At 36.1% G+C, this 27,357-nt stretch overlaps 1 protein-coding gene across 1 annotated transcript in view; it reads right to left on the reverse strand.

Annotated features, from left to right (window-relative positions):
- The window catches only part of LOC150093875 (eukaryotic translation initiation factor 3 subunit F-like), an 82,083-nt gene that overhangs the window by 14,009 nt on the left and 40,717 nt on the right, over positions 1–27,357 (reverse strand). Inside the window, exon 6 of the mRNA XM_090412995.1 lies at positions 9,090–9,226. Coding sequence (XP_090269121.1) covers positions 9,090–9,226 — 137 coding nt within the window. The remainder of the gene's footprint in view (positions 1–9,089; positions 9,227–27,357) is intronic.

Below are 27,357 nucleotides of genomic sequence, written 5' to 3' on the forward strand. Positions count from 1 at the left end.
TCCATAGTTACCTACGAAATGGGAAGAGGATTGAAAAAGTTGATTTTTTTAATTAATGCTACTTTTTTTTTTTTTCGTGATAACTGGTGAGATCATAATCCAAATACCTATGGTTTCTTACAATAACCCTCCCCCCATAGATTTTTGAGAGCAGAGAATTGGCTTAGGAGAGGTTTCTTGTAGAGTTAGGCTTACATAATAACTATGTAAAGCCAATGGTATTAGCAAAATACAGAGCCAAGTTTCCACATTCTGTATGTAAACAAAGTGATATGCTTGCAAACATGAAAAGATTTGAGAGTGAAACTTAGGTTTAAACTTCATGCAGGTTTTTCACAACTACATAAGCTTACATACAACCATTACAAAATTGTTCATTAAATCGGTTTTATATGTAACAGATGAAGAAATCTGAATAAAAGATTCATGAATGGCATGCAAGAAAAACTGCTTCTCAAGAAGTCCAATGCTTTATAGCATTTCCCCTTTTTGTCCAATCCTTTACAACATTGTTTTCTTTCTTGATTATCCCATAAGTAAAGGAAACAGCAAAACCTAGTGAACCTACACTACAATCCACATGTGATGACTTGCAAATGTACTGAATTATCACATATCTGAGGTGATACCATATATTCAGTATGTGAAACATGCTCCTATAAATTTCCTTCATGCCAACAAAATGAATCCAATACACATTAAATGTTTTATTTGCTACTGATAGCAATAAAAAGTGAATTCAGAGAAATCAATCAATCGATGATAGCCTTGATTCTTGTTTTTATTCAAATCCTAATTTTTTCATTAATTCATTATTTCTTTTTTTTTTTTTTTTTTTAATTATATATTTCCAGACAATGCCAACAGTTAGCCAACAAATTCTACTCTTGCAGCCTAGAATCCATCAGTTCTAATAGTTGCTTTGAAAGACTGGAATCACATGTCATTATGTTCATTCTGTCATACTGAATGTTTTTTTTATATCAATCACACACACACACACACACACACAGAGGTTGCGAGACCTATAGCACAGTGAGTCTCAAACTTTTTCAGACCATGGCACACTCAGTAATGCCAATTTCTGTAATGGCATATCTGTGTTCTTAATGCTGGACACTCCTGTAATTAATTGTAAATTTATAAAATTTTAAAGTTTACACTCAATGACTACATTCAAATTCTATAGGTCAAACTTTTTCAGACCATGGCACACTCAGTATTGCCAATTTCTGTCACGGCATATCTGTGTCTTAATGCTGGATGCTCCTGTAATTAATCGTAAATTTATAAAATTTTAAAGTTTACACTCAATGACTACATTCAAATTCTATTACAATGCACGGTATATTTATATACGAAGACATGACAAAAATTAAAAATTTGAGAAAGATTTTAAATTTTATTATTAAAGTGCCTAGTTTTTGATATGAAATGTGATCCTTCTTGGAAGCACAGATTTTCTTTATTAAAGATCTACAGAAATTAATAATGTAGCTATGTTACTAACTACTAAGCTGCAGTACTTGATAACAATTATTACTATATTTCTGGTGACTGACTGGTGATGCTAAATTTAGTTTAGCATTTGCAGCAAACTAAATCATCATCATCAAATTCCTGACATGTACCCTCAAGGGTTGTACAGGATACGATAGTGCTACATGAAAAATTTACATCATTACTAACTTCCAATCTACAATTTTCCTCCAAATCAGTCTGTTACTTGACAAGACTCCAACATTATCAGATCTTATATTTCTATCGTCTAAGGCACTTTGTACCGTATCAATCCACCTCTTTATTTGGTCTTCCTCTGGGTCATTTTCCTGCAAACCTGGCAGAGAACACTTGTTTTGCTAATCTTTCCTCACCCATTCTATTTAAGTGACCATAATACCTGAGATTTGTGCTGCTAATGCATTCCTGGATGCTGACAATGTCAAGTTCTTTCCTAATATCCTCAATTTCAATATGATAATGCCATCTGTTCACATCTCTAATCTTTCTCAGGACTCTCATATCTGCGGTCTCTAGTCTTTGATCAAGTGTTTTACTTCTGACCAGCTCTCAGATCCACAAGTTAAAACTGGTTTGATCACTGTCTTCTATACAGCTAATTTAGTGTTCAGACTAATTTCTCTCTTATTCCATATGAATTTATTCAATTGACTTGCTACAATACCAGCTTTGTTGATTCTGTTGCAATTTCTTTATTTAATTTACCATCTTCACTAAAAATTGTGCCTAAGTAGCTGAATGTTTTACTTGTTCCAGGTTCTCCATTGACAACACAGTTGACATTTTCAACAATTCTGCCAATTTTCATTGTCTTTGTCTTTTTATTGCTGACATTCATACCATATCTATTACAACAGTTATTCAATTTAGTCAGAGAATTCTGCAGACTTGTAGCATATTTATTTAGAAGCATAACATAGTCCACATAAAGCAAAGAGCTGACATTAATATCTCCAATTTCGATATCATGTTTAATACCACTTTCCTTCATAATGTGATCCATATAGATAATGAATAACAGAGGGGATAATGTACATCCTTGTCTCACACCAGATTTAACATACCATCTTCGTGTACTTTCTTCAATTCTAACTGCTGACTTACAAATCAAATAAAGACTAAGTATTGCTTGATATAATGCCCCATTGACACATATAACTGTAGTGTTTTGAATAGATTCTCTGTTGGCACCTTGTCATATGCCTTTTCCAGATCGACAAAACTTAAATACAGATCTTTGTTATATTCCCATGATTTCTCTACTATTTGTCATAAAGTGAGGATATGATCCTGACAGCCTCTATTTGACCTGAATCCAGCTTGTTCTTCACAAAGCTTTTCTTCCACAATTCTTCTCAACCTTTTCTCATATATCTTACTGCATATATCTTACCAGGAACACTCAGTAGGGATATACTTCTGTAATTCTCACATTCAGTTTTATTTCCCTTTTTATATATGGGTAATATGAGAGCTCTACTAAAATCATCGGGAATTCGTCCCTCTGTCCAGGCATTCTGAACTATGCAGTTCAGCCGCTGCAAGACTTTTATAACACCATACTTCAGCACTTCTGGTCGAATATCATCTACTCCTGCTGCCTTTCCACATTTCAAGCCTTTGCTTTTTCTACTTTAAGTATGGATATGTATTCCTGACTGTATGCCTGTTGAGTGTTTTTTTACCACTGTGCTATCACTGCTTGTTTCATTTAGCAATTTTTTGAAGTAATTACTCCATACTTCAAGAATATCTTTTTCTCCTATTTTCATGTCACCTTTATCATCTCTAACTTCTTTTAGAGCAATCTTTCCTCCATTTCTAAGCTTATTCAAAATATCTTACCACCTTCATGATATTTATTTTCTATGTTCTTTCCAAAGTCCTCCTATGACATTCATTTAGCTAGTTTTACACAGTGTTTCACTTTCTTACATTTGTCTCTGTATTTTCTAAGAGCACAAACTGACTTATTTGCCAGGAACTTTTGATATGCTTTCTTCTTTTCCTTCACTGCCTCTTTAACTTCCTGTGTCCACCACGGAATTCTGATTTTTCTATCCTTGCAGACTACCTCACCACATGCCTCTCTGGCTGAATCAATCAGGGTTTTCTTCAAGGCTTGCCACTGAATCTCCAAGGTTTGGTTCCTGTTCTCAAACTCTTTCATTTTTTCTTCAATAATCTTTGTGTATTTTAGTCTACAGTTCACATTGAGAGCTGCTCGACTTTTATTAGCTTTAAAACTTTCTTACATGTTATTCTTTTCAATATGAAATTCAGTTTTATCCTACTCAAGACTAAATAGTGATCTCTTCCAATTTCATATCCTCTGTACACTCTGGTGTCCTGCACCTGGGAAAAAACATCACTACCAACAATAATATAGTCAATGAGACTTTTCTTATTCCTTGCCTCTTCTCTCCATGTAAATTTGTAAACATTTTTATGCTGGAACATGGTGTTAGTAATAACCAGTCCATGTCCTGAGCAGAAATCCAACAGATATTTGCCATTATTATTAGCTTTGCTCTTTACTCCAAATTTTCCCAAAATATTTTGTATGTCTTGACAATCATTTCCTACTCTGCTATTTACATTCCCAACAAGGTCCAACTTTTCCTTTTTCATTGTGTCAGTTGCTCTTTCTAAAGCCTCAAAAAATTCCTCTACTTCTACCTAAGTAGAACCTTCTGTGGGACCATAGGCACAAAGGGACAAACTGGACAATGGGACTATAAGTCTCATTGTCCAGTTCCCATTCTCATATTTGCCCACATTACTCTACATGAGACTGCCTGCCATTCAAGAAGATTAGCATCGTATTTAGTGTTGAATACTATGGCAACGGGGTGCTTAAGGGTCAAAGCAGTATAGCTGAGAGCGTACCTCCACATAGTCTTTAAAGGAATGCGGAGAACCGACCAGAGCTTTTGTCCTAATGTCCAATCCTCACCTCCTCGTGGTGCACCCTGTTGGTTATCTACTTGGATACTGAACTAATGAGGATGGGCTGGCAATTTGGGATTTAGCTGACCAAATTGTATTCTTATTGGTTAAACCAAAATAAAAAACGATGGTACAACATGACAAAATTTCTTGCTGGCTGGGAAGTCACCCGGTTAAACAAGGCCCCTGTTGTTTGTGCCAGGGAACCAGGGCGAACAGCGAAAAGTCAGCTACTGGAACAAATCTGAAAACAAACCCCAATTCAACATCACCAGAGTTAAAGATCGGTACTATCAACGTAAGAAGTCTGAATGGCAAAGAAATGGAGCTAGCTGAGGAATTAGATAAGTACCAGATTGACATAATAGGGGTGAGTGAAACAAAAAAGACCAAACTGGTGAGATCTATCAGAGCAATAAATACAAAATGTTATATTCAGGCAATGACAATCAAGGAAAAGAATGAGTAGCCATAGTATTCAACACAAAATACGAGGCTAATCTTCTTGAATGGCAGTCAGTCTCAAGTAGAGTAATGTGAGCAAATATGAGAATGGGGAACTGAACAATGAGACTTATTTATGCCTATGGTCCCACAGAAGGTTCTACTAAGATAGAAGTGGAGGAATTTTTTTGAGGCTTTAGAAAAAGCAACTGACATAATGAAAAAGGAAAAGGTGGGTCCTTGTTGGGGATCTAAATAGTAGAGCAGGAAATGATTGTGAGACATACAAAAATATTTTGGGAAAATTTGGAGAAAAGAGCAAACCTAATAATAATGGCAAATATCTATTGGATTTCTGCTTAGGACATGGACTGGTTATTACTAATACCATGTTCCAACATAAAAATGTGTACAAATTCACATGGAGAGAAGAGGCAAGGAATAAGAAAAGTCTCATTGACTATGTTATGGTTGATAGTGATGTTTTCTCCCTGCTGCAGGACACCAAAGTGTACAGAGGCTTTGAAATTGGAAGTGATCATTATTTAGTCTTGAGCAGGATAAAATTGAATTTCATATTGAAAAGAATAACATGTAAGAAAGTTTTAAAGCGAATAAAAGGTGAGCAGCTGTAAGATGTGAACTGTAGACTAAAATACACAAAGATTATTGAAGAAAAATGAAAGAGTTTGAGAACAGGAATCAAACCTTGGAGATTCGGTGGCAAACTCTGAAGAAAACATTGATTGATTCTGCCAGAGAGGCATGTGATAAGGTTGTCTGCAAGGATAAAAAAATTACAACTCCCTGGTGGACACAGGAAGTTAAAGAGGCAGTGAAGGAAAAGAAGAAAGCATATCAAAAGTTCCTGGCAAATAAGTCAGCTTGTGCTCTTAGAGAATATAGAGACAAATGCAAGAATGCTAAACAGTGTGTAAAACTAGCAGCAGGGAGAAAACATCACTATCAACCATAACATAGGACTTTGGCAAGAATATAGAAAATAAATATCAAGAAGGTGGCAAAATATTCTGGAGGTTGTTGAAGATGCTTAGGAATGGAGGAAAGAGTGCTGTAAAAGGAGTTAGAGATGATAAAGGTGACATGAAAATGGAAGAAAAAGATATCCTTGAAGTATGGAGTAATTACTTTGAAAAACTCCTAAATGAAACAAGCAGTGATGACAGCACAGTTGTAAAAAACACTGATCATGCATGCAGTCAGGAATACATATTCATACTTGAAGTAGAAAAAGCTATCAAAGGCTTGAAATGTGGAAAGGCAGCAGGAGTAGATGATATTCGACCAGAAATGCTGAAGTATGGTGGTATGCAGTGGTTGCACTGCATAGTTCAGAAAGCCTGGACAGAGGGACGAATTAACGACAATTGGAGTAGAGCTCTAATAGTACCCATATATAAAAAGGGAAATAAAACTGAATGTGAGAATTACAGAGGTATTTCCCTACTGAGTGTTCCTGGCAAGATCTATGCAAGTATACTTGAGAAACAGTTGAGAAGAATTGTGGAAGAAAAGCTTGGTGAAGAACAAGCTGGATTCAGGCCAAATAGGGGCTGCCAGGATCAGATCCTCACTTTAAGACAAATAGTCGAGAAAGCATGGGAATATAACAAAGATCTGTATTTAAGTTTTGTCAATTTGGAAAAGGCATATGACAAGGTGCCAAGAGAGAAGCTATTCAATACGCTGCAGTTATATGGTGTCAATGGAGCATTATATCAAGCAATACTTAGTCTTTATTTGAGATGTAAGTCAGCAGTTAGAATTGAAGGAAGTACAGGAAGATGGTTTAATGTTAAATCTGGTGTCAGGCAAGGATGTACATTATCCCCTCTGTTATTCATTATCTATATGGATCACATTATGAAGGAAAGTGGTATTAAACATGATATCAAAATTGGAGATGTTAATGTCAGCTTTGCTTTATGCAGATGATGTTATACTTCTAAATAAATCTGCTACAAGTCTGCGAGATTCTCTGACTAAATTGAATAGCTGTTGTAATAGATATGGTATGAAGGTCAGCAATAAAAAGACAAAGGCAATGAAAACAGGCAGAATCATTGAAAATGTTAACTGTGTTGTGAATGGAGAACCTGTGGAACAAGTAAAACATTTCAGCTACTTAGGCACGATTTTACTGAAGATGGTAAATTAAATATAGAAATAGACAACAGAATCAGCAAAGCTGGTATGGTGGGAAGTCAACTGAATAAATTCATATGGAATAAGAGAGAAATTAGTCTGAACACTAAATTAGCTGTATACAAGACAGTGTCCAAACCAGTTTTAACTTATGGATTTGAGAGCTGGGTCAGAAGTATAACACTTGACCAAAGACTAGAGACCGCAGATATGAGAGTCCTGAGAAAGATTATGGGTGTGAACAGATGGCATCAATGGCAATATCATATTAAAAATGAGGATTTTAGGAAAGAACTTGACATTGTCAGCATCCAGGAATGCGTTAGCAAAGCTAATCTCAGGTGGTATGGTCACTTAAATAGAATGGGAGAGGAAAGATTAGCAATACGAGTGTTCTCTGCCAGGTTGGCATTAAAACGACCCAGAGGAAGACCAAGATAAAGGTGGATTAATACGGTACAAAGTGCCTTAGACGATAGAAATATAAGATCTGATAATGTTGGAGTCTTGACAAGTAACAGACTGATTTGGAGGAAAATTGTAGATAGGAAGTTAGTAATGATGTAATTTTTTTCATGTAGTACTATCATATCCTGTACACTGCTTGAGGGTACATGGCAGGAATTTGATGATGATGATGATACTATGGCTACCCCTTCGTTTCCTTGATTGTCATTGCCTGAATATAACGTTTTGTATTTATTGCTCAGAAAGATCTCACCAGCTTTTGTCTTTTTTGTTTCAGTCACTCCTATTATGTCGATCTGGTACTTATCTAATTTCTCAGCTCATTTCTTTGCCATTCAGGCTTCTTATGTTGACAGTACCGATCTTTAACTCTGGTGATGTTGAGTTAGGGTGTGTTTTAAGATTTGTTCCAGTAGCTGACGTTTCGCTGTTCACCCTGGTTCCCTGGCAAAAACAACGGGGGCCCTTCTTTAACCAGGCGACGCTCCAGCCGGCATGAAATTTTGTCATGTTGTACCATCATTTTGTATTTTGTTTAACTAATAAGAATACAATTTGGTTGGCTAAATCCCAAATTTCCAGCCCATCCTCGTTCGTTCAGTATTCAGGTGATACCCAACAGGGTGCACTACGAGAAGGTAAGGACTGGACATTAGGTCAGAATCCTTGGTCGGTTCTCCGCATTCCTTTAAAGACTATGTTGAGGTTTCCTCTCAGTTATATAGCTTTGACCCTTAAGCACATTGCAAAATAAACCAATATTACATAAATTTTAGGATGGTGAAAGTTTTCATATAATTATATAAATAGGCAAACGTGCACTGGAATTTGGAGGAAAATATTTTTATTATCAAAATTTGGCAGCACATGTTTGAGAAACACTATTATAGCGCATTAATGATCTATGGGAAAAAGTGGTCAAGAAGTAAAAAGGAACCTGTGCTTTTTTTTTTTTTTGAATGAAGGTTGTAGTTAGTCCTTAGGGAAAACTGTGGAAAAACTATGATAATCAGTGGTAGAAGATATGAAAGAAAAGAATGAGAAGTTGGTTTGATATGATTGAAGTAGGACACTGAATGAATTTAATCAGCAGCTGCTTGTGTGTTTACTGGTTTGCAGAAAAGTGGAAGGATAGTGTCAGCCAGTTCAGCACACATGAAAATACCTGTAATACAGACAGAGCAGATAGAGTATGTTTATGAGGTGTATTATAACTGACAATACATTTTGTTTTTAATCAGGCTACTTTTATTAGAGACTGCTAATTTCACATGAAACTACTGACCACTGGTATCCCATAATGCAAAGCATGTTTCCTTTGAGATGTGTATATTGTTATGTGAAAAGTCACTACCCAGACAGAAGTTCTTTCTCGCTCTTATTTGCCAATCATTCAGTCAGTTCACATATTTACACCCTTTTAGCAATTTAAATATACCAACAAAATAGGATTCTCCTTATGCGAGTCAAAATACAAAACCTATCAACAATGCTAACTCCATTTTACTACTATTAAATAATAACTATTACACAATATTTACCAAAACATCATCCACATAACTGATAACAACATCTAATAGTTCTTGCATTTTCTTTGTAGAATCACCTATTTGATCCAGATCAGGTACACATTCCACACTTCTCTGTTTGTTAAACCTTGTCTGCTGTGCCAGTTTCACTGTAAACGAGACAAAAAAAAAAAAATAAATAAATAAATAAAAAATTACTTCTACCACTTTCACTCAGCCTACATCAGTACTCGTTTTTAATTTGGAATATATTATAATGGAACCAATTTTACCAGTTTATGAAGTGATTCTATTACTGGTGCCATGAAAACAAATACCGTATTTGCCGGCATATAAAATGCACTTTTTTTTTCATTGAAAATAGGTCTGAAAAACAGAGTGTGTCTTATACGCTGATACTCAGTTTTTTATTACTTTTATTTCTGAAAATTTTTCTGTTCCGAGTTATGCGATTTCTTTCTTGCTTCCTTGCAGTGTGTGAGAGCATTCCAGTTACATTAGTTATGTATTCCAGTTACTGGAATACATTCTAGTATTCCAGTTATGAATAGATAACATTTGGTCTAGCCGCTCTGGCGGACTGTTGAAGAAGTCTGCCCCGATAGTATGGGATCAGTTTTATTCTCACAGAACAGAAGATTTAAAAATAAACTCAAGGAATTGAAACCTCAGCTGTAATTCTTGGAGGTCTAACTAGTCAGCTTCAACCTTTAGATGTTAGTATTAATAAACCAATTAAGGGATTTATGAAGGAGAAGTGGAACGCTGCATCCAGAAAACTGCTGGATGCAGTCTTCAGATTTTGAGATGCTGTGAAAATTGATACAGTGTTTAAATCATTTAAGAAGTGTGGCATTAGTAATACACTGGATGATACAGAGGACGATTTGTTGTATGACGACTCAGATTCCGATTTAGAAGAGGTTTCGAGTGTCTCTTATTTAGCTCTGGAGATGAATTTCTGGGATTTGACGAAGAAGATTAAAAGCTGGGTACTCTTTCCTAGTTAGATTAGGTATTTGTTGAAAGTAGACCTACTTATTACTTTATATTTGAGATACTGTAAATTCATTAGAATATTCAGTAATAAGTTTTTTTCCTAAAAAATGTGTACAAAACGGGGGGGGGGGGGCGCGTCGTATATGCCAGTAAATATGGTATATAAAAAATCACAGTGGATGTGGTATTTCTGGTGGCAGTAATTCAGACATTTGTATAACTTGAGTTTTGTATACCTTGAATTTGCATAACTTTCACACATTTGTATAACTTGAGTCAGCTCAGGAATGATACCAAAGAAATGGAAGGAATGAATGATAGAAATATGCAAAAACTGATGTCTAACTACCGACCTATTAGTATCACTGGTGTGGTAGTGAAGATTTTAGAGAAGTTGGTAAGAACTCGCATACAGAAATGGGTAGACAAACATGCTATACTCTGCAAGGAACAGCATGGGTTTACTAAAGGAAAGTCATGTTTTAACAATTTGCTCATATTTTATAACAATGTTAGGGCTCAGTTGGATAAAGGGAATGGATACACTATGATAATGTTGGATTTTTCTAAAGCATTTGATAGGATACCACACGAAAGGCTGTTGCGTAAACTGGAGAATATGGGATTGGAATATCATCTCTTGTCGACATCCCCTGATCCAAATCAGGGGATGGTTGACAGACAAATATGAAAAAGTGGTAGCGTGTGAATCTGCCAAATTTAAGGTAACCATTGGTGTACCTCAGGATTCAGTCCTTGGGCCATTATTGTTCAATCTATACATTAACGACATCAAGCAGGGTCTATCATCAGATGTGCAATTGTTTGCTGATGATGCGAAGATAGGCAGGCCAATCAGGAATGCTAGTGATATTCAGCAATTACAAAATGATTTGAATAGACTGGAAATCTGGGGAAACGAAAATGGCTGTCAGTTTGATGTTAGTAAGTGTAAAGTTATGCACTTTGGCATGATTAGAGTTCCAGCAGCATATTATATTAGCAGGGTTATGCTACAAGAAACTGAAGAGACAAGGGATCTTGGGTGTATTGGTGGATAAGAATTTAAAGTTCAAAGGTCACATAGCAAAAGTTGCAAATACAACTCAGAGGATAATTACTCTGCTGAAGTGAACTTTGACATGTAAGGATAAGAAAGTCATTTTGGCTCTTTATAAGGCTTTGATAAGACCACACCTGGATTATTGTGCACAGATTTGGTCTCCCAGGTTCCGAGGGGATAAAGAAGCTGTGAAAAGGATGCAAAGAAGAGTTATAAAGATTATATCCGGATTATGTGATTTAGATTATGAGGACAGATTGCGAGTATGTGGATTGCGGACTCGGGTTAACAGGAAAAAGAGAGGTGATATGAAAGAGGTCTATAAACTTTTGAATGGGTATTACAGCATTTCAACTGATGAAATTTTTCGTTATATGGAAGGTGGGGAGAGAACATGGGGGCATCCATGGAAGGTAAGTTTGTTCACAGTCAAGAAAGGGGTAAGAGCTAGGTTTTTCTCAGAAAACAGTGAGTGAGTGGAATAATTTGCCTTTAGGGGGTAGTGAGTGCATCTAGTGTGAATGAATTTTAGGAAGGTATGATAGTTGGTTTGGGTGATTTATAGCCTCCCTCGATGAGTCCTTGACTCCCTGCAGGCTCAGATAATCATAATAATGAAATGAAAAAAAAAACTAAAATTAGGTGAGACTTAAATAATAAATATAAATTCTTTTATAAGGTGCAATATTTGTGATAGGAAAATGTAGTAAAGCAATTACAGTATTCAAAACTAAACCCAAACACTTCTTGAATGGCAGGCAATTTCAATAGAGCAATGTAGGCAAATTTCAACATAGGAAACTAGAAAACAAGGCCTATTTGTCCTATGATCACAGAAGTTTCTAAAAGGAAACAAATGCAGCAATTTTGAGTCATTGGAGAGAAAACTGGAAAAGAAAAGGAAAAGCTAATTCTTGTTGAAGCAAACAGCAGAGCAAGAAATGAATTCTACACATATAGAAATATTTTGAGAAAATTTAGAGAAATGAGCAAAGCTAATAGCCATGCTAAGTAACAGCTTCATTTCTGCCCAAGATACAGATCTGTTATTACTAACACCATGTTCCAACATAAAGGAGCACATAAATTCACATGGAAAGAAAGTATGAGAAAAATGAAGTCTTACTGACTATTTATGGTTGATAGTATTAACTTCAGACTAGTTCCGAATACAAAAGTACACAGGGTATAGAAATAGAAAGAGAATGCAGCAGCAGAATAAAAATGGGTATTATACTGAAAAGAAAGTATATACTCAAGTTTTAAAAAGAATCCAACAGCTCATAAAACTGAACTTTTTCATCACCATCATCAAATTCCTGATACATACCTTCAAGGGATGTACAGGATATGACAGTATTATTTTCAAATATACTAATAACAGAAGAAACAGTGAAAGGTTGAAAACAAGAACTGCTCCTTAGAGATCATGAATAAACAAAATTTTGACTGATTCACCAAGGAAAGCATGTGATCAAACAGAAGAATAGAAAACTCAGAACTTCATGGTGTATTCATTCATGCATACTTTGAACAAATAAATTGTTCTAAATAACTCTACACAACTTAAAAGTAGCTAAAGAAAAGTCAAGGGTAGGGTTGGCAAAGAATCTGAAAATAAATACCATGAAAGCAGAAAAACTCCAGAGTGGGCCAGCGGAGGGAGTGGGTCTTTGGATGAGTTGAGTAAGCTTTTTAATTTTGCAGGAGGTTTAAAGGTGGCTTTGAGGTTGTATTTTTGTAGTATTCTGTTTATTTTATCTGATGTCCCTTTAATGTAAGGAATGGTTATAGTTTTATTGTAGTCTGGTTTATCTTTGTTTTTTATTGAGGTCTTGTAGAGAATTTTGTTAATAGTGTTTTGGCTGTAACCATTTTTTAGAAAAGTATTGCTCATAACTTTAAATTCATCTTTCAGAGCTTGTTCATTGGAGCAGATCTTCAAAGCCCTGTTTTTTAGAATATTAATGACACCTAGTTTTTGTGTTGGGTGGTGGTAGGAGTTTATGTGTATATATATTGGCCAGTATGTGTCAGCTTCCAGTACACAGTGAAGGAAAGACTGCCAGAAGGAAGATGTGTGACAAGTGTATCTAGAAATGGAAGTGTGTCCTGTTTTTCATTCTCAATAGTGAACTGTATGAGTTTGTGTTGTTTGTTAAGGTGGCTAAGGAAACTGTCTAGTGTCGGGTGGCCATGGGACCAGATCACGAAAACATCGTCAAAGACCAACCCTGGAGTATACTGTATTTACTGCACCTGTAATATACCATATATAGGGGAAACAGGATGCACAATTCCTATCAGACAAAAGGAACAAAAACAACACATTAAATATAATAACTATGGTGAAGCTGGCCTTTCTGACCATGCCCTGAACACTTTACACATAATTGACTGGAAAAGCACCAGTTGTTTACATCACACAAAAATATGGTATGAATGCAAATTTAAGGAAGTCTGTGAGATTCTTATCAACCACCCCATCTGAACAATAATGATGGTCTAAAAATCCCAAGTATATGGAAGGCACATATTCTACCCATGGAACCTTTCTCTCTAAGAGAGAACTATAAACAGGACTGTAGGTAATCCAGAATCCTAAATCAAAAATAACAATTGTAATGTTAAAAATAGGACATCATTGTTACTGAAAGAAGACTATATGTAAGAAAGAATGTTTTCATCATGTTTTCTTAAATAGAACTTAGCTTTGATGTAGTTTCTAAATAATTAATTTGTAATTTTTTTTTTCTTTTCAACTAGAGGTCATGCAGTAGAATAACCAGTGATCAAATCATTGTTTCTTTAACTTACTGTGTGTAATATAACATAAGCTTGTCCTTGTATATTTGTACATACTCCAGATGACCTTAATATGAAGATCGAAACGTCAGGAAATTAAAAGAATTATTTATAGCACAGTTGTCAAGTTCATAATTTCTAAAATGAATTAAGTTTTCAGGAATTTAAATGAATCAAGGGTGGGAACCTTGCCCATGAGTCTAAATAATCTGATAAAAACATATGGTATGGAAATATCAACCGACAAAACAAAAGTCATGGCCTTCAAAGGTGCTACTCCAATAAGAAGCAAAACAGTAATAAACAACAAAATAATAGAGCAAGTAAATACATTCAAATATTTAGGTTGCACAATGTCATATGAAAATGAAGCTGATATAGAACCAAAGATATCAAACTTTTTAAAAGTAACAGGCATTATAAATAAAATTTTTAAACCCAATTATGTACAAAAACAAACATGAATAAGAATCTAGAATACAGTAGCTAAACTAACCTTACTTTATGGCAGTGAGATATGGACAATAAAAAAAGCAGATGAAAGAAGAATTGAATCATCCGAAATGAAATTTCTGTGCAGAACTGAAAGGGTCACAATAATGGACAAAATGAAAAACAGCAAAATCAGAAATCAACTTGGAATTACAACCTCCCTAAATGAAACGGTTATTTGCTATGGAGAAAAATGAAAAAAACACATACTAAGAATGAATAGAAGCAGAATACCTAAACAAATTCTAAATCACCACCCAAAAGGTACTCGATGCAGAGGAAGACCCTTAAAAAGATGGAATTGAGTCCGGAACAGGCTACTTGGCCTATAAGCCTGGAAAGGAAGAAGACTACAATGTCAAATTTTTTTTATTTCTAACATAGCTCTTAGATCAATAAATTAAAATAGGTTTGAATACTGTTTTGTATACAACTAGTTGAGTGATTTTTCTAATTTTAGGTAATTAGAAAAATCACTAAACTAATTTTTCTCTTATTCCATATAAATTTGACTTCAAACCATAACAGCTTTGCTAATTCTGTTGTCTATTTACATATTTAATTTGTCATGTTCACTAAAGAAACGGGGAAGGGGGGTATTTTTAGAGGAATGCTGCGAACTGACCAGGGCTTCTGATCTAATACCCAATCCTCAACCTTCTCGTGGTGCACCCTGTTAGGTATCTATCTGGATACTGAACAAAAGAGGATGGGCTGGAAATTCGGGATTTGGACAACCAAACTGTATTCCAAACTTATTGGTGGCTTAAACCACAAATAAAATGATAGTACAACATGACAAAATTTCCTGCCATCTGGGGCATCACCTAGTCAAACAAGGTCACCCACTGGGAACCAGGACGAACAGCAAAAAGTCAGCTACTGGAACAAATCCTAAACACATTCTAACTCAATGTCACAAGAGTACAAGATCAGTACTATCAACATAAGAAGCCTGAATGGCAAAGAAATGGACATGGCTGTGGAACTGGATAAGTACCAGATCGACATAATACCGGTGACTGGAAGAGAAAAATAAAACAAAAACTGGTGAGATCTTTCTAAGCAATGAATACAAAATGCTATATTCAGGCAATAAGGGAAAAGAAAGAGTAGCTATAGTATTCAACACAAATACAAGGCTAATCTTGAATGGCAGGCAATATCAAGTAAAGTGATGTGGGAAATATCAAAATGGGAAACTGAACAATGAGACTTATTTGTGCCCATGGTCCCATAGAAGGTTCTACTAAGATTGAAGTAGAAGAATTTTTTGAGGCTTCACAGAAAGGAACTGACACAATAAAAAAATAAAAAAAAAGTCCATGTCATCATCTTCAAATTCCTGACATGTACCCTCCTATCGCCTTAAGGCACTTTGTACCATATCAATCCACCTATATCTTGGTCTTCCTCTGGGTCGTTTTCATGCAAATCTGGCAGAGAACATTTTTTGCTAATCTTTCTTCCCCTATTCTGTTTAAGTGACCATACCACCTGAGATTAGCTCTGCTAATGCATTCCTGGATGCTGACAATGTCAAGTTCTTTTCTAATATCCTCGTTTTTAATATGATATTGCCATTGATGCCATCTGTTCACGCCTCTAATCTTCCTCAGGACTCTCATATCTGCAGTCTCTAGTCTTTGGTCAAGTGTTTTACTTCTAACCCAGCTCTCAGATCCATAAGTTAAAACTGGTTTGAACACTGTCTTGTATACAGCTAATTTCTCGTTTATTCCATATGAATTTATTCAACTGACTTCCTACCATACCAGCTTTGTTGATTCTGTTATCAATTTCCATATTTAATTTACCATCTTCACTAAAAATCGTGCTTAAGTAGCTGAAATGTTTTACTTGTTCCACAGGTTCCCCGTTCACAACAAAGTTGACATTTTCAACAATTCTACCTATTTTCTTTGTCTTTTTAATTCTGACCTTCATACCATATCTATTACAACAGTTATTCAATTTAGTTAGGGAATCTTAAAAACTTGTTCCTGATTTATTAAGAAGTATAACATCGTCCGCATAAAGCAAAGAGCTGACATCCAACAACATGATATCAGAATCTCCAATCCTGATATCATGTTAAATACCACTTTCCTTCATAATGTGATCCATATAGATAATGAATAACAGAGGGGATAATGTACATCCTTGTCTCAGACCAGATTTAACATTAATCCATCTTCCTGTACTTCCTTCAATTCTAACTACTGACTTACAACTCAAAGCTGTATAACTGAGACATAGCCTTTAAAAGAATGCAAAGAACAACCGACCAGGGCTTCTAACCTAATGTCCAATCCTCACCTTCTCGTGGTGCACCCTGTTGGATATCTACTTGGATACTGAACGAACGAGGATGGGCTGGCAATTTGGGATTTAGCCGACCAAATTTTATTCTTATTGGTTAAACCAAAATATAAAAAGGATGGTACAACATGACAAAATTTCATGTAGGCTGAGGCGTTGCCTGGTTAAACAAGGCCCCCGTTTTTTTTGCTAGGGAACCAGTGCAAAGAGCGAAAAGTCAGCTACTGGAACAAATTCGAAAACATACCCCCAACTCAGCATCACCACAGTTAAAGATCGGTATTATCATCATAAGAAACCTGAATGACAAAGAAATGAAGCTAGCTCAGGAATTAGATAAGTACCAGATCGACATTATAGGGGTGATTGAAACAAAAAAGACAAAAACTGGTGAGATCTTTCTGGGCAATAAATACAAAATGTTATATTCAGGCAATGACAATCAAGGAAAAGGAGTAGATATAGTATTCAACACAAAATACCAGACTAATCTTCTTGAATGGCAGGCAGTCTCAAGTAGAGTAATGTGGGCAAATATGAGAATGGGGAAATGGACAATGAGACTTATTTGTGCCTATGGTCCCACGGAACGTTCTACTAAAGTAGAAGTGGAGGAATATTTTGAGGCTTTAGAGAAAGCAACTGACACAATGAAAAAGGAAAATTTGTTATTGTCAGGAATCTAAATAGCAGAGTAGGAAATGATTCTGAGACATACAAAAATATTTTGGGAAAATTTGGAGAAAAGAGCAAAGCTAATAATAATGGCAAATATCTGTTCGATTTCTGCTCAGGACATGGACTGGTTATTACTAACACCATGTTTCAACATAAAAATGTGCACAAATTCACATGGTGATAAGAGGCAAGGAATAAGAAAAGTCTCATTGACTATGTTATTGCTGATAGTGATGTTTTCTCCCTAGTGCAGGACAACAGAGTGTACAGAGGATTTGAAATTGGAAGAGATCACAATTTAGTCTTGAGCAGGATAAAATTGAATTTCACATTGAAAAGAATAACATGTAAGAAAGTTTTAAAGCGAATAAAGGTTGAGCATCTCTCAGATGTGAACTGTAGACTAAAATACACAAGGTTATTGAAGAAAAAATGAAAGTTTGAGAACAGGAATCAAACCTTGGAGATTCAGTGGCAAGCCATGAAGAAAGCCCTGATTGATTTAGCTAGAGAGGCATGTGATGGAAGTTGTCTGCAACGACAGAAAAATTAGAACTCCATGGTGGACACAGGAAGTTAAAGAGGCAGTGAAGGAAAAGAAGAAAGCATATCAAAAGTTCCTGGCAAATAATTCAGTTTGTGCTCTTAGAGAATACAGAGACAAGTGTAAGAGAGCGAAACACTGTGTAAAACTAGCTAAACAAAAGTCATGGGAGGACTTTGGCAAGAACGTAGAAAATAAATATCAAGAAGGTGTTTAAGATATTTTGAAGGTTGTTGAAGAAGCTTAGAAATGGAGGAAAGAGTGCTGCAAAAGGAGTTAGAGATGATAAAGGTGACATGAAAACAGGAGTAAAAGATATTCTTGAAGTATGGAGTAATTACTTTGAAAAACTGTTAAATGAAATAAGCAGTGATGACAGCACAGTTGTAACAAACGCTGAGCAGGCATGCAGTCAAGAATACATATCCATACTTGAAGTAGAAAAAGCCATCAAAGGCTTGAAATGTGGAAAGGCAGCAGGAGTAGATGATATTCTACCAGAAATGCTGAAGTATGGTGTTATAAGTCTTACAGCGGCTGCACTGCATAGTTCAGAATGCCTGGCCAGAGGGATGAATTCCCGATGATTGGTGTTGAGCTCTCATAGTACCCATATATAAAAAGGGAAATAAATCTGAATGTGAGAATTACAGAGGTATTTCCCTACTGAGTGTTCCTGGCAAGATCTATGCAAGTATACTTGAGAAACGGTTGAGAAGAATTGTGGAAGAAGAGCTGGGTGAAGAACAAGCTGAATTCAGGCCAAATAGAGGCTGTCAGGATCAGATCTTCACTTTACGACAAACAGTCGAGAAAGCATGGGAATATAACAAAGATCTGTATTTAAGACCAGGAGCCAAGAGAGAAGCTATTCAATACGCTACAGTTATATGGTGTCAATGGGACCTTATTTCAAGCAATACTTAGTCTTTATTAGAGTTGTAAGTGAAATGCGTTAGCAGAGCTAATCTCAGGTGATATGGTCACTTAAACAGAATGGGCGAAGAAAGATTAACAAAACAAGTGTTCTCTGCAATGTTGGCAGCAAAATGACCCAGAGGAAGACCAAGATATAGGTGGATTGATACGATTCAAAATGCCTAAGACGATAGAAATATAAGATCTGATAATGTTGGAGTCTTGACAAGTAACAGACTGATTTGGAGGAGAATTGTAGATAGGAAGTTTAATGATGTACATTTTTTATATAGGACTATCATATCCTGTACACCCCTTGAGGATACATGGCAGGAATTTGATGATGACTTACAACTCAAATAAAGACCAAGTATTGCTTGATATAATGCCCAATTGACACCATATAACTATAGCGTATTGCATAGCTTCTCTCTGGGCACTTTGTCATATGCCTTTTCCAGATCAACAAAACCTGAATACAGATCTTTGTTATATTCCCATGCTTTCTCAACTATTTGTCGTAAAAGTGAAGATCTAATTCTGACAGCCTCTAATTGGCCTGAATCCAGCTTGTTCTTCACCACGCTTTTCATCCACAATTCTTCTCAACCGTTTCTCAAGTATACTTGCATAGATCTTACCAGGAACACTCAGTAGGGAAATACTTCTGTAATTCTCACATTCAGTTTTATTTCCCTTTTTATATATGGGTACTATTAGAACTCTACTCCAATCATTGGGAATTCGTCCCTTTATCCAGGCTTTCTGAACTATGCAGTGCAGCCACTGTAAGACTTTTATAACACCATACTTCAGCATTTCTCGTCGAATATCATCTACTCCTGCTGCATTTCCACATTTCAAGCCTTTGATGGCTTTTTCTACTTCAAGTATGGATATGTATTCCTGACTGTATGCCTCTTGAGTGGTTTTTACCACTGTGCTATCAATGCTTGTTTCATTTAGCAATTTTTCGAAGTAATTACTCCACACTTCAAGAAAATCTTTTTCTCCCATTTTCATGACAACTTTATCATCTTTAATTCCTTTTACAGCACTCTTTCCTCCATTTCTAAGCTTCTTCAACAACCTTCAAAATATCTTTAACACCTTCTTGATATTTATTTTCTACGTTCTTGCCAAAGTCCTCCCATGACTTTTGTTTAGCTAGTTTTACACAGTGTTTCGCTCTCTTACACTTGTCTCTGTATTCTCTAAGAGCACAAACTGAATTATTTGCCAGGAACTTTTGATATGCTTTCTTCTTTTCCTTCACCCTCTTTCACTTCCTGTGTTCACCATGGAGTTCTGATTTTTCTATTCTTGCAGACAACCTCACCACATGCCTCTCTAGCTGAGTCAATCAGGGCTTTCTTCAAGGCTTGCCACCGAAACTCCAAGGTTTGGTTCCTATTCTCAAACTCTTTCATTTTTTCTTCAATAATCTTTGTGTATTTTAGTCTACAGTTCACATCTTAGAGCTGCTTGACTTTTATTCGCTTTAGAACTTTCTTATATGTTATTCTTTTTCAATATGAAATTCAGTTTTATCCTGCTCAAGACTAAATAGTGATCACTTCCAATTTCAAATCCTCTGTACACTCTGGTGTCCTGCAACTGGGTGAAAACATCACTATCAACAATAACATAGTCATTGAGACTTTTCTTATTCCTTGCTTCTTCTCTCCATGTGAATTTGTGTACATTTTTATATTGGAACATGGTGTTAGTAATAACCAGTCCATGTCCTGAGCAGAAATCCAACAGGTATTTGCATTATTATTAGCTTTGCTCTTTTCTCCAAATTTTCACAAAATATTTTTGTATGTCTGATAATCATTTCCAACTCTGCTATTTAGATCTCCAACAAGGACCAACTTTTCCTTTTTCATTGTGTCAGTTGCTTTTTCTAAAGCATCAAAAAATTCCTCCACTTTTACCTCAGTAGAACCTCTGCGAGACCATAGGCACAAATAAATCTCATTGTCCAATTCCCCATTCTGATATTAGCCCACATCACTCTACTTGAGACTGACTGCCATTCAAGAAGATTAGCCTCGTATTTTGTGTTGAACACTATGGCTAATACTTTTTTTCCTTGATTGTCATTTCCTGAATATAACATTTTGTATTTATTGCTCAGAAAGATCTCACCGGTTTTGGTCTTATTTTGTTTCAGTCACCCCTATTATGTCGATCTGGTACTTATCTAATTCCTCAGCTAGCTCCATTTCTTTGCCATTCAGGCTTCTTATGTTGATAGTACCGATTTTTAACTCTGGTGATGTTGAGTTGGGGGTGTGCTTTCAGATTTGTTCCAGTAGCTGACTTATCGCTGTTTGCCTGGTTCCCTGGCGAAAACAACGGGGGCCTTGTTTAACCGAGGCAACGCCCCAGCCGGCATGAAATTTTGTCATGTTGTACCATCATTTTGTATATTGGTTTAAGCCAATAAGAATACAATATGCTCAGCTAAATCCCAAATTGCCAGCCCATCCTCGTTCGTTCAGTATCCAAGTAGATATCCAACAGGGTGCACCACGAGAAGGTGAGGATTGGACATTAGGTTAGAAGCCCTGGTCGGTTCTCCGCATTCCTTTAAAGGCTATGTGGAGGTCTCCTCTCAGTTATACAGCTTTTACCCTTAAGCACCCCAGGATCTAAATAGCAAAGTAGGAAATAACTGTCAGACATACAGAAATAATTTGGAGAAAAGAGCAAAGTGCAAAGCTAATAATAGTGGCAAATATTTCTGCTCAGAACATGAACTGGTTATCACTAAGAAAATATTCCAAAATTAAAATGTATAAATTCACACGGGGAGAAGAGGCAAGGAATAAGATAAGACTCGTTGACTATGTTATTGTTGATAGTGATGGTTTATCACTGGTGCAGGATGCTGGAGTGCATGCATCCTTCTCAAGATTAAATGGCAATCACTTCCAATTTCAAATTTGAAATTGGATTGGAAATTGGAAGTGATTGCCATTTAATCTTGAGAAGGATAAAATTGAATTTCATATTGAAAATAACCTGTATGAAAGCTTTAAAACAAATAAAAGTTGAGCAGCTCTTATATGTGAACTGTAGACTAAAATACACAAACATTATTCAAGAAAAGTGAAAGGGATTGAGAACAGGAACCAAACCTTGGAGATTCAGTGGCAAGTCCTGAAGAAAGCATTGATTCAGCCAGAGAGGTATGTGGCAAGGCCTGCAAGGATAGAAAAATCAGCACTCCATGGCAGACACTTGAAGTTAAAGAGGCAGTGAAAGAAAAGTATATCGAAAGTTCCTGACAAATAAGTCAGCTTGTGCTCTTAGAGAATACAGAGAAAAATGTAAGAAAGATAAACACTGTGCAAAACTAGCTAAACAAAAGTCATGGGGAAAGACTATGGCAAGAACATAGAAAATATATATCAGGAAGAGGGCAGAATATTCTGGAGGCTATCGAAAAGGAAATGGAGGAAAGAGTGTGGTAAAAGGAATTAGAGATGATATAGGTGACATGAAAACTGGAGAAAAAGCTACCCTTGATGTATGGAGTAATTAAAAAGTTGCTAAATGAAACAAGCAGTGACAGCACAGTGGTAAAAAACGCTCAACAAGCATGCAATCAGGAATACATATCCATACTTGAAGTAAAAAAACCCATCAAAAGCAAGAAATGTGGAAACGCAGCAGGAGTACATGATATTCAACCAGAAATGCTCTAGTATGGAGGTATAAAAGTCATGATGTGGCTGCACTGCATAGTGCCTGGACAGAGGATCGAATTTCAGATGAGTGGTGTAAAGCATAGTACCCATATACAAAAATGAAAATAAAACTGAATGTGAGAATTACAGAGGTATTTCCCTACTGAGTGCTCCCAGTAAGAGTTACACAAATATAATTGCAAAACGGTTGAGGATTGTGGAAGGGAAGCTTGGTGAAGATCTGGAATCGGGCCAAATAGAGGCTGTCAGGAACAGATTTTCACTTGACGAGAAATAGTTGAGAAATCATGGGAATATAACAGAGATCTGCATTTCAGTTTTGTAGATCTGCAAAAGGAATATGACAAGATGCCCAGAGAAAAGCTATTAAAAACACTACAGTTATATGGTGTCAATGGGGCATTATATCAAGCAATACTTAGTCTTTGAAATGGCAGTCAGCAGTTAAAATTGAAGTACAGGAAGATGATTTGATGTTAAATCTGGTGTCACACAAGGATGTCCATTATTTACATGGATCAGATTATGAAGGAAAGTGGTATTAAACCCAATATCAAAATTGGAGATGTTAATGCTTTATGCAGATGACGTTATACTCCTAAATAAATCCACTACAACTCTGCAAGATTCCCTGACTGAATTGAATAACTGTTATAACAAGCCAAAGACAATGAAAATAGGCAGAAGCATTGAAAATATCAGCTGAATGGCGAATGGAGAACCTAGAACAAGTAAAACATTTAGCTACCTAGGCATAATTTTTAGTGAAGATAGTAAATTAAATATGGAAATAGACAACAGAATCAACAAAGCTGGTTGGTATGGTAGGATGTCAACTGAATAAATTTATATGGAATAAGAGAAAATTCTGTATGCAAGACAGTGTTCAAACCAATTTTAACTTATGGATCTGAGACCTGGGTCAAAAGTAAAACACTTGACCAAAGACTAGAGATCACAGTTATGAGAGTATTGAGAAAGATCAGGGATGTGAACAGATGGCATCAATTGCAATATCATATTAAAAACGAGGATATTAGGAAAGAATTTGACATTGTTAGCATCCAGGAATGTGTTAGCACAGCCAATCTTGGCTGGTATGGTCACTCGGGAGAGGAAAGATTAGCAAAATGGGAGAGGAAAGATTAGCAAAACTAGTGTTTTCTGCCAGGATGGCAGGAAAAGACTCATAGGAAAACCAAGATAAAGGTGGACTGATTCAGTAAAAAGTCCGTAGAAGAAGAAATATAAGATCTGATAATGTTGGAGTCTTGACAGATTAACAGATCGAATTATAGGACAATTGTTAATAGGAAGTTAGTAATGGTGTAAGTTCTTCATGTAGTACTATCATAATATCCTGAACACCTCTTGATTGTACATGTCAGGAATTTGATGATGATGATCACTAAAAATTGTGCCTAAATAGTTGAATGTTTTATTCGGAATTCGGGTTTGAGGTTATACTGCAAGTGGTCATGTAATTTAGTGCTTGTGTGAAATTAACGATTTTTATTGTATTTTTTTCACCAGAAAATTAAAGTACTGGAGTGTATATTAGTGTAGATTTTCATGTTTTTAGGGTATTAGTATATTTATAACATTTTTATTGTAATATTGTCAGCATGGCACCAATGCAATGAACAATGGACAAAGACCATGTTGTCTGGCAATTGAATTTGTGGCGAAATGTATGCATCGAGAAAATTGGAGAATATGTGGAAGAAAGTGAAAACTGGAGAGAGAATATGTACTGTTTTAAAAGTGAGTGTCTGTGGTGACAAGAATGCATCAAATACTGACAATAAGATGGAAAATGATGTTAATAATGTGAAATAGAGGAGAACGAAATGGATATCAATAAAGAAATAGCATGCTTAAATGTTATCCTTCATAGAACAAAGCACAAAATTGAAAAACTGCAGAATTGGCAAGAGTTAATCACGGCTGAAAAAAGAAAAATGCAGGTGATCCAAAAGAATAATAAAGATCAAGAAAGACAAGTTAAGGAGAAAATTATGTATGGACACTCAATAATCAGGGGAGTACTTAATGAAAGTATAACAAAATCATGTTTCCTGGGTGCAAAAATTCATGATGTTAGCAACACCACCCAGATGCAAAAAGGGAAGTCAAAGGAAATGATTGTCTTGGTTGGTACCAGTGATTTGAGAAGTGAGAAGTATTCTGTGAGGGAGGATGTAAAGGAGTTTTTAGAAGAAGCAAAACTGAAGAACGAGAAGGTGTAGATTGTAAGTCTCCTACCATGCTGTGATAGAGGCGAACTGAGAAGGAGGGCATTGATAACCAATGAGTCTATACATAATGTGCAAAAGGAATGATGTAAAATTTGTGGTCTGTTTGACAGAAAGAATTTGTACAATGCAAATGGACTGCATCTGAATGGTTTTGGTGTGAGATGTCTGGAGAAGGCATTGTTCACTGAGCATGCAGACATGCAAATTCAGGGAAACTTAAGCAATCAGGGTGGAAGCAAGTGAGTTCGTGTGAAGGCAACCATGAAGCAAGTGAGTGTGAGAATGAACAAGAGAGAAATCTAGTCTCTCAACCAAAAATATTGAATAGGTTAGTCAATTCAGAAAGTAAAGGTGGGTGGGGGGAATAAAGGGATGTTGCCGTTTTTATATACTAATCCCAGAAGTATCAGGAACAAGAGGGATGAGTTTTGGGCATTGATTAGTGCAACCTTGCCAAATGTTATAGACATTAGAGAGACTTGGCTAACAGCAGATGATGTAGTTAGGGACTGAAGGGTTTAGTATTTTCAGGGAAGATAGGATGGGGAAGGGGTGCTGTTCATGATAGTAGATGAATTGCAACCAAAAAGAATAGGAGCCAGCCAGGAGGGTGGCTGCTCATTTGAAGGAATCTTGTGTGAGATCAAGACCATTAAGACAAAATATACAGTTGGTTGTTGCTATAGGCCAGGGAATTCCACAGATGATCTGGAAGACATGCATCGCCAAATTAGTACGAGTACAGGTGGAGTGATTATTATGGGGAACTTCAACACATGGCAAAAAGGAAATATAATTTATACACCGGTTGAGAGATAATTACTTAAGGCAGCTGGAGGGGAACTAGGAACGGGAGAGTATTGGACCTGGTCACAACATTGCCTCCAACTGGTGAAAGTGACCATGAGGTCTTGACTTGAGAAATCATAAAACATGAGGAAAATTCAGGAAGTGATATTTGTGGAACTACAAGGCAGGTGATTATGACATGTTTAAGAAGAAGCTTAAATCTGTACCATGGCATAAAACGCTGCAGGGTAAGGATGTTAGTAGTGCATAGAATATAGTTAAGGGTCATCTAGAGGAAGCAGTATTAAATTGTATACCTCGGTTAAGGAGGGTTAATCGAATAGGAGTTAGATGGATGAGTAATATCAATAAGCACAAGCTGCAGAAGAAGAAGAAAATGCTGTGAAGGTTATATAAAGAGAAAGGTGACCAGCAAACTCATGAACAGCACTAGGCTCAGGCAAGAAAGGTGACCAGCATGGCAAGGAAGGCAAAATCAATTAATTAATTAGTTGATTAATTAGTTGCTGACGTGCCGGATGCGTCAGCAACTTGATTTGTAAATTTTTAGCACGTGGACATAAAAAGGTTTGCCACCACTGACCTATGTGACAGACACTAATGTGGGAACAGAGGTGGATGAATTAGAGGTCCTTATGATATGCAGAATCTCAATGTAAATATAGCTGTGGGATTAGATGGATTACTTGCAAAATACAGCTAGGATTTTGCAAGAATGTGCAAGAAAACTGGCAATGCCTTTGATTAAGCTGTTTAATTTAAGTCTCGGCTCTGGTAGTGAAAAGAGGGAAAAATTATTCCTTTGAATAAGGGAGATTCTAAGACTACAGTAGCAAATTATAGGCCAATCAGTAATTTAATCAGGAAATGCTGCAGACTGGTACTGGATTTATTTAGGAGAAAAATTGGTAAAAAAGAGAATTCAAGAATGAGTAGATAAAAATATGATACTGTTATGAGGGTCAACATGGTTTTGTGAAGGGTTGGTCATGCCTTAGTAATTTACCAACTTTTTATAATAGAGTAACAGCTGAGTTGGATAAAGGACATGGCTACACAATGATTTTGTAAAGGCAATTCATAGATTATCACATGGAAGACACTGTTATGCAAATTAAAACAAATGGGATGGATATGACACTGATTAAGTGGATAAGAGGGTGATTGCTAAACAGATATCAAAAAGTGGTATATGGAGAGGCAGAATTGAGGCAAAAACAGGTGACAGGCCACAAGGTTCTGTGCTGGAACTATTGCTGTTTAATTTGTACATAAATGACATAGGAAATAACCTGGAAGGAAATATTCAGTTGTTTGCTGATGATGCGAAATTTGTAGAGTAATAGATAATCAAGGAGATGTGGAGAGCTTGTAGGACGATTTAAATAGGCTGTGAGTATGGACAAAAGTTAATGGATGTCAGTTTAATGTTGAGAAATGTAAAGTTATGCACTTTGGGATAAATAGATTACAAGCCGTTTATCACATTGATGGCACTGTACTCCAGGAAAAATATGAAGCTAGAGATTTAGGGGGGGGTGGCAGACAGAGTCAAAGTTTAGAGGACATATGCTAATTATAGTATATCTGCTCTTTAGCCATCGTTTAATGACAGACAGGGACCATCGAGTATGGAAGAAGATGGTTTGTGGAAATTGCCAGTCATCGA

Source organism: Typopeltis vanoorti, chromosome 23 (genome assembly GCF_054136105.1).
Source record: "Typopeltis vanoorti isolate ZY-2024b chromosome 23, IOZ_Tvanoo_1.0, whole genome shotgun sequence".
In the NCBI taxonomy this organism is placed as follows: Eukaryota; Metazoa; Arthropoda; class Arachnida; order Uropygi; family Thelyphonidae; genus Typopeltis; species Typopeltis vanoorti.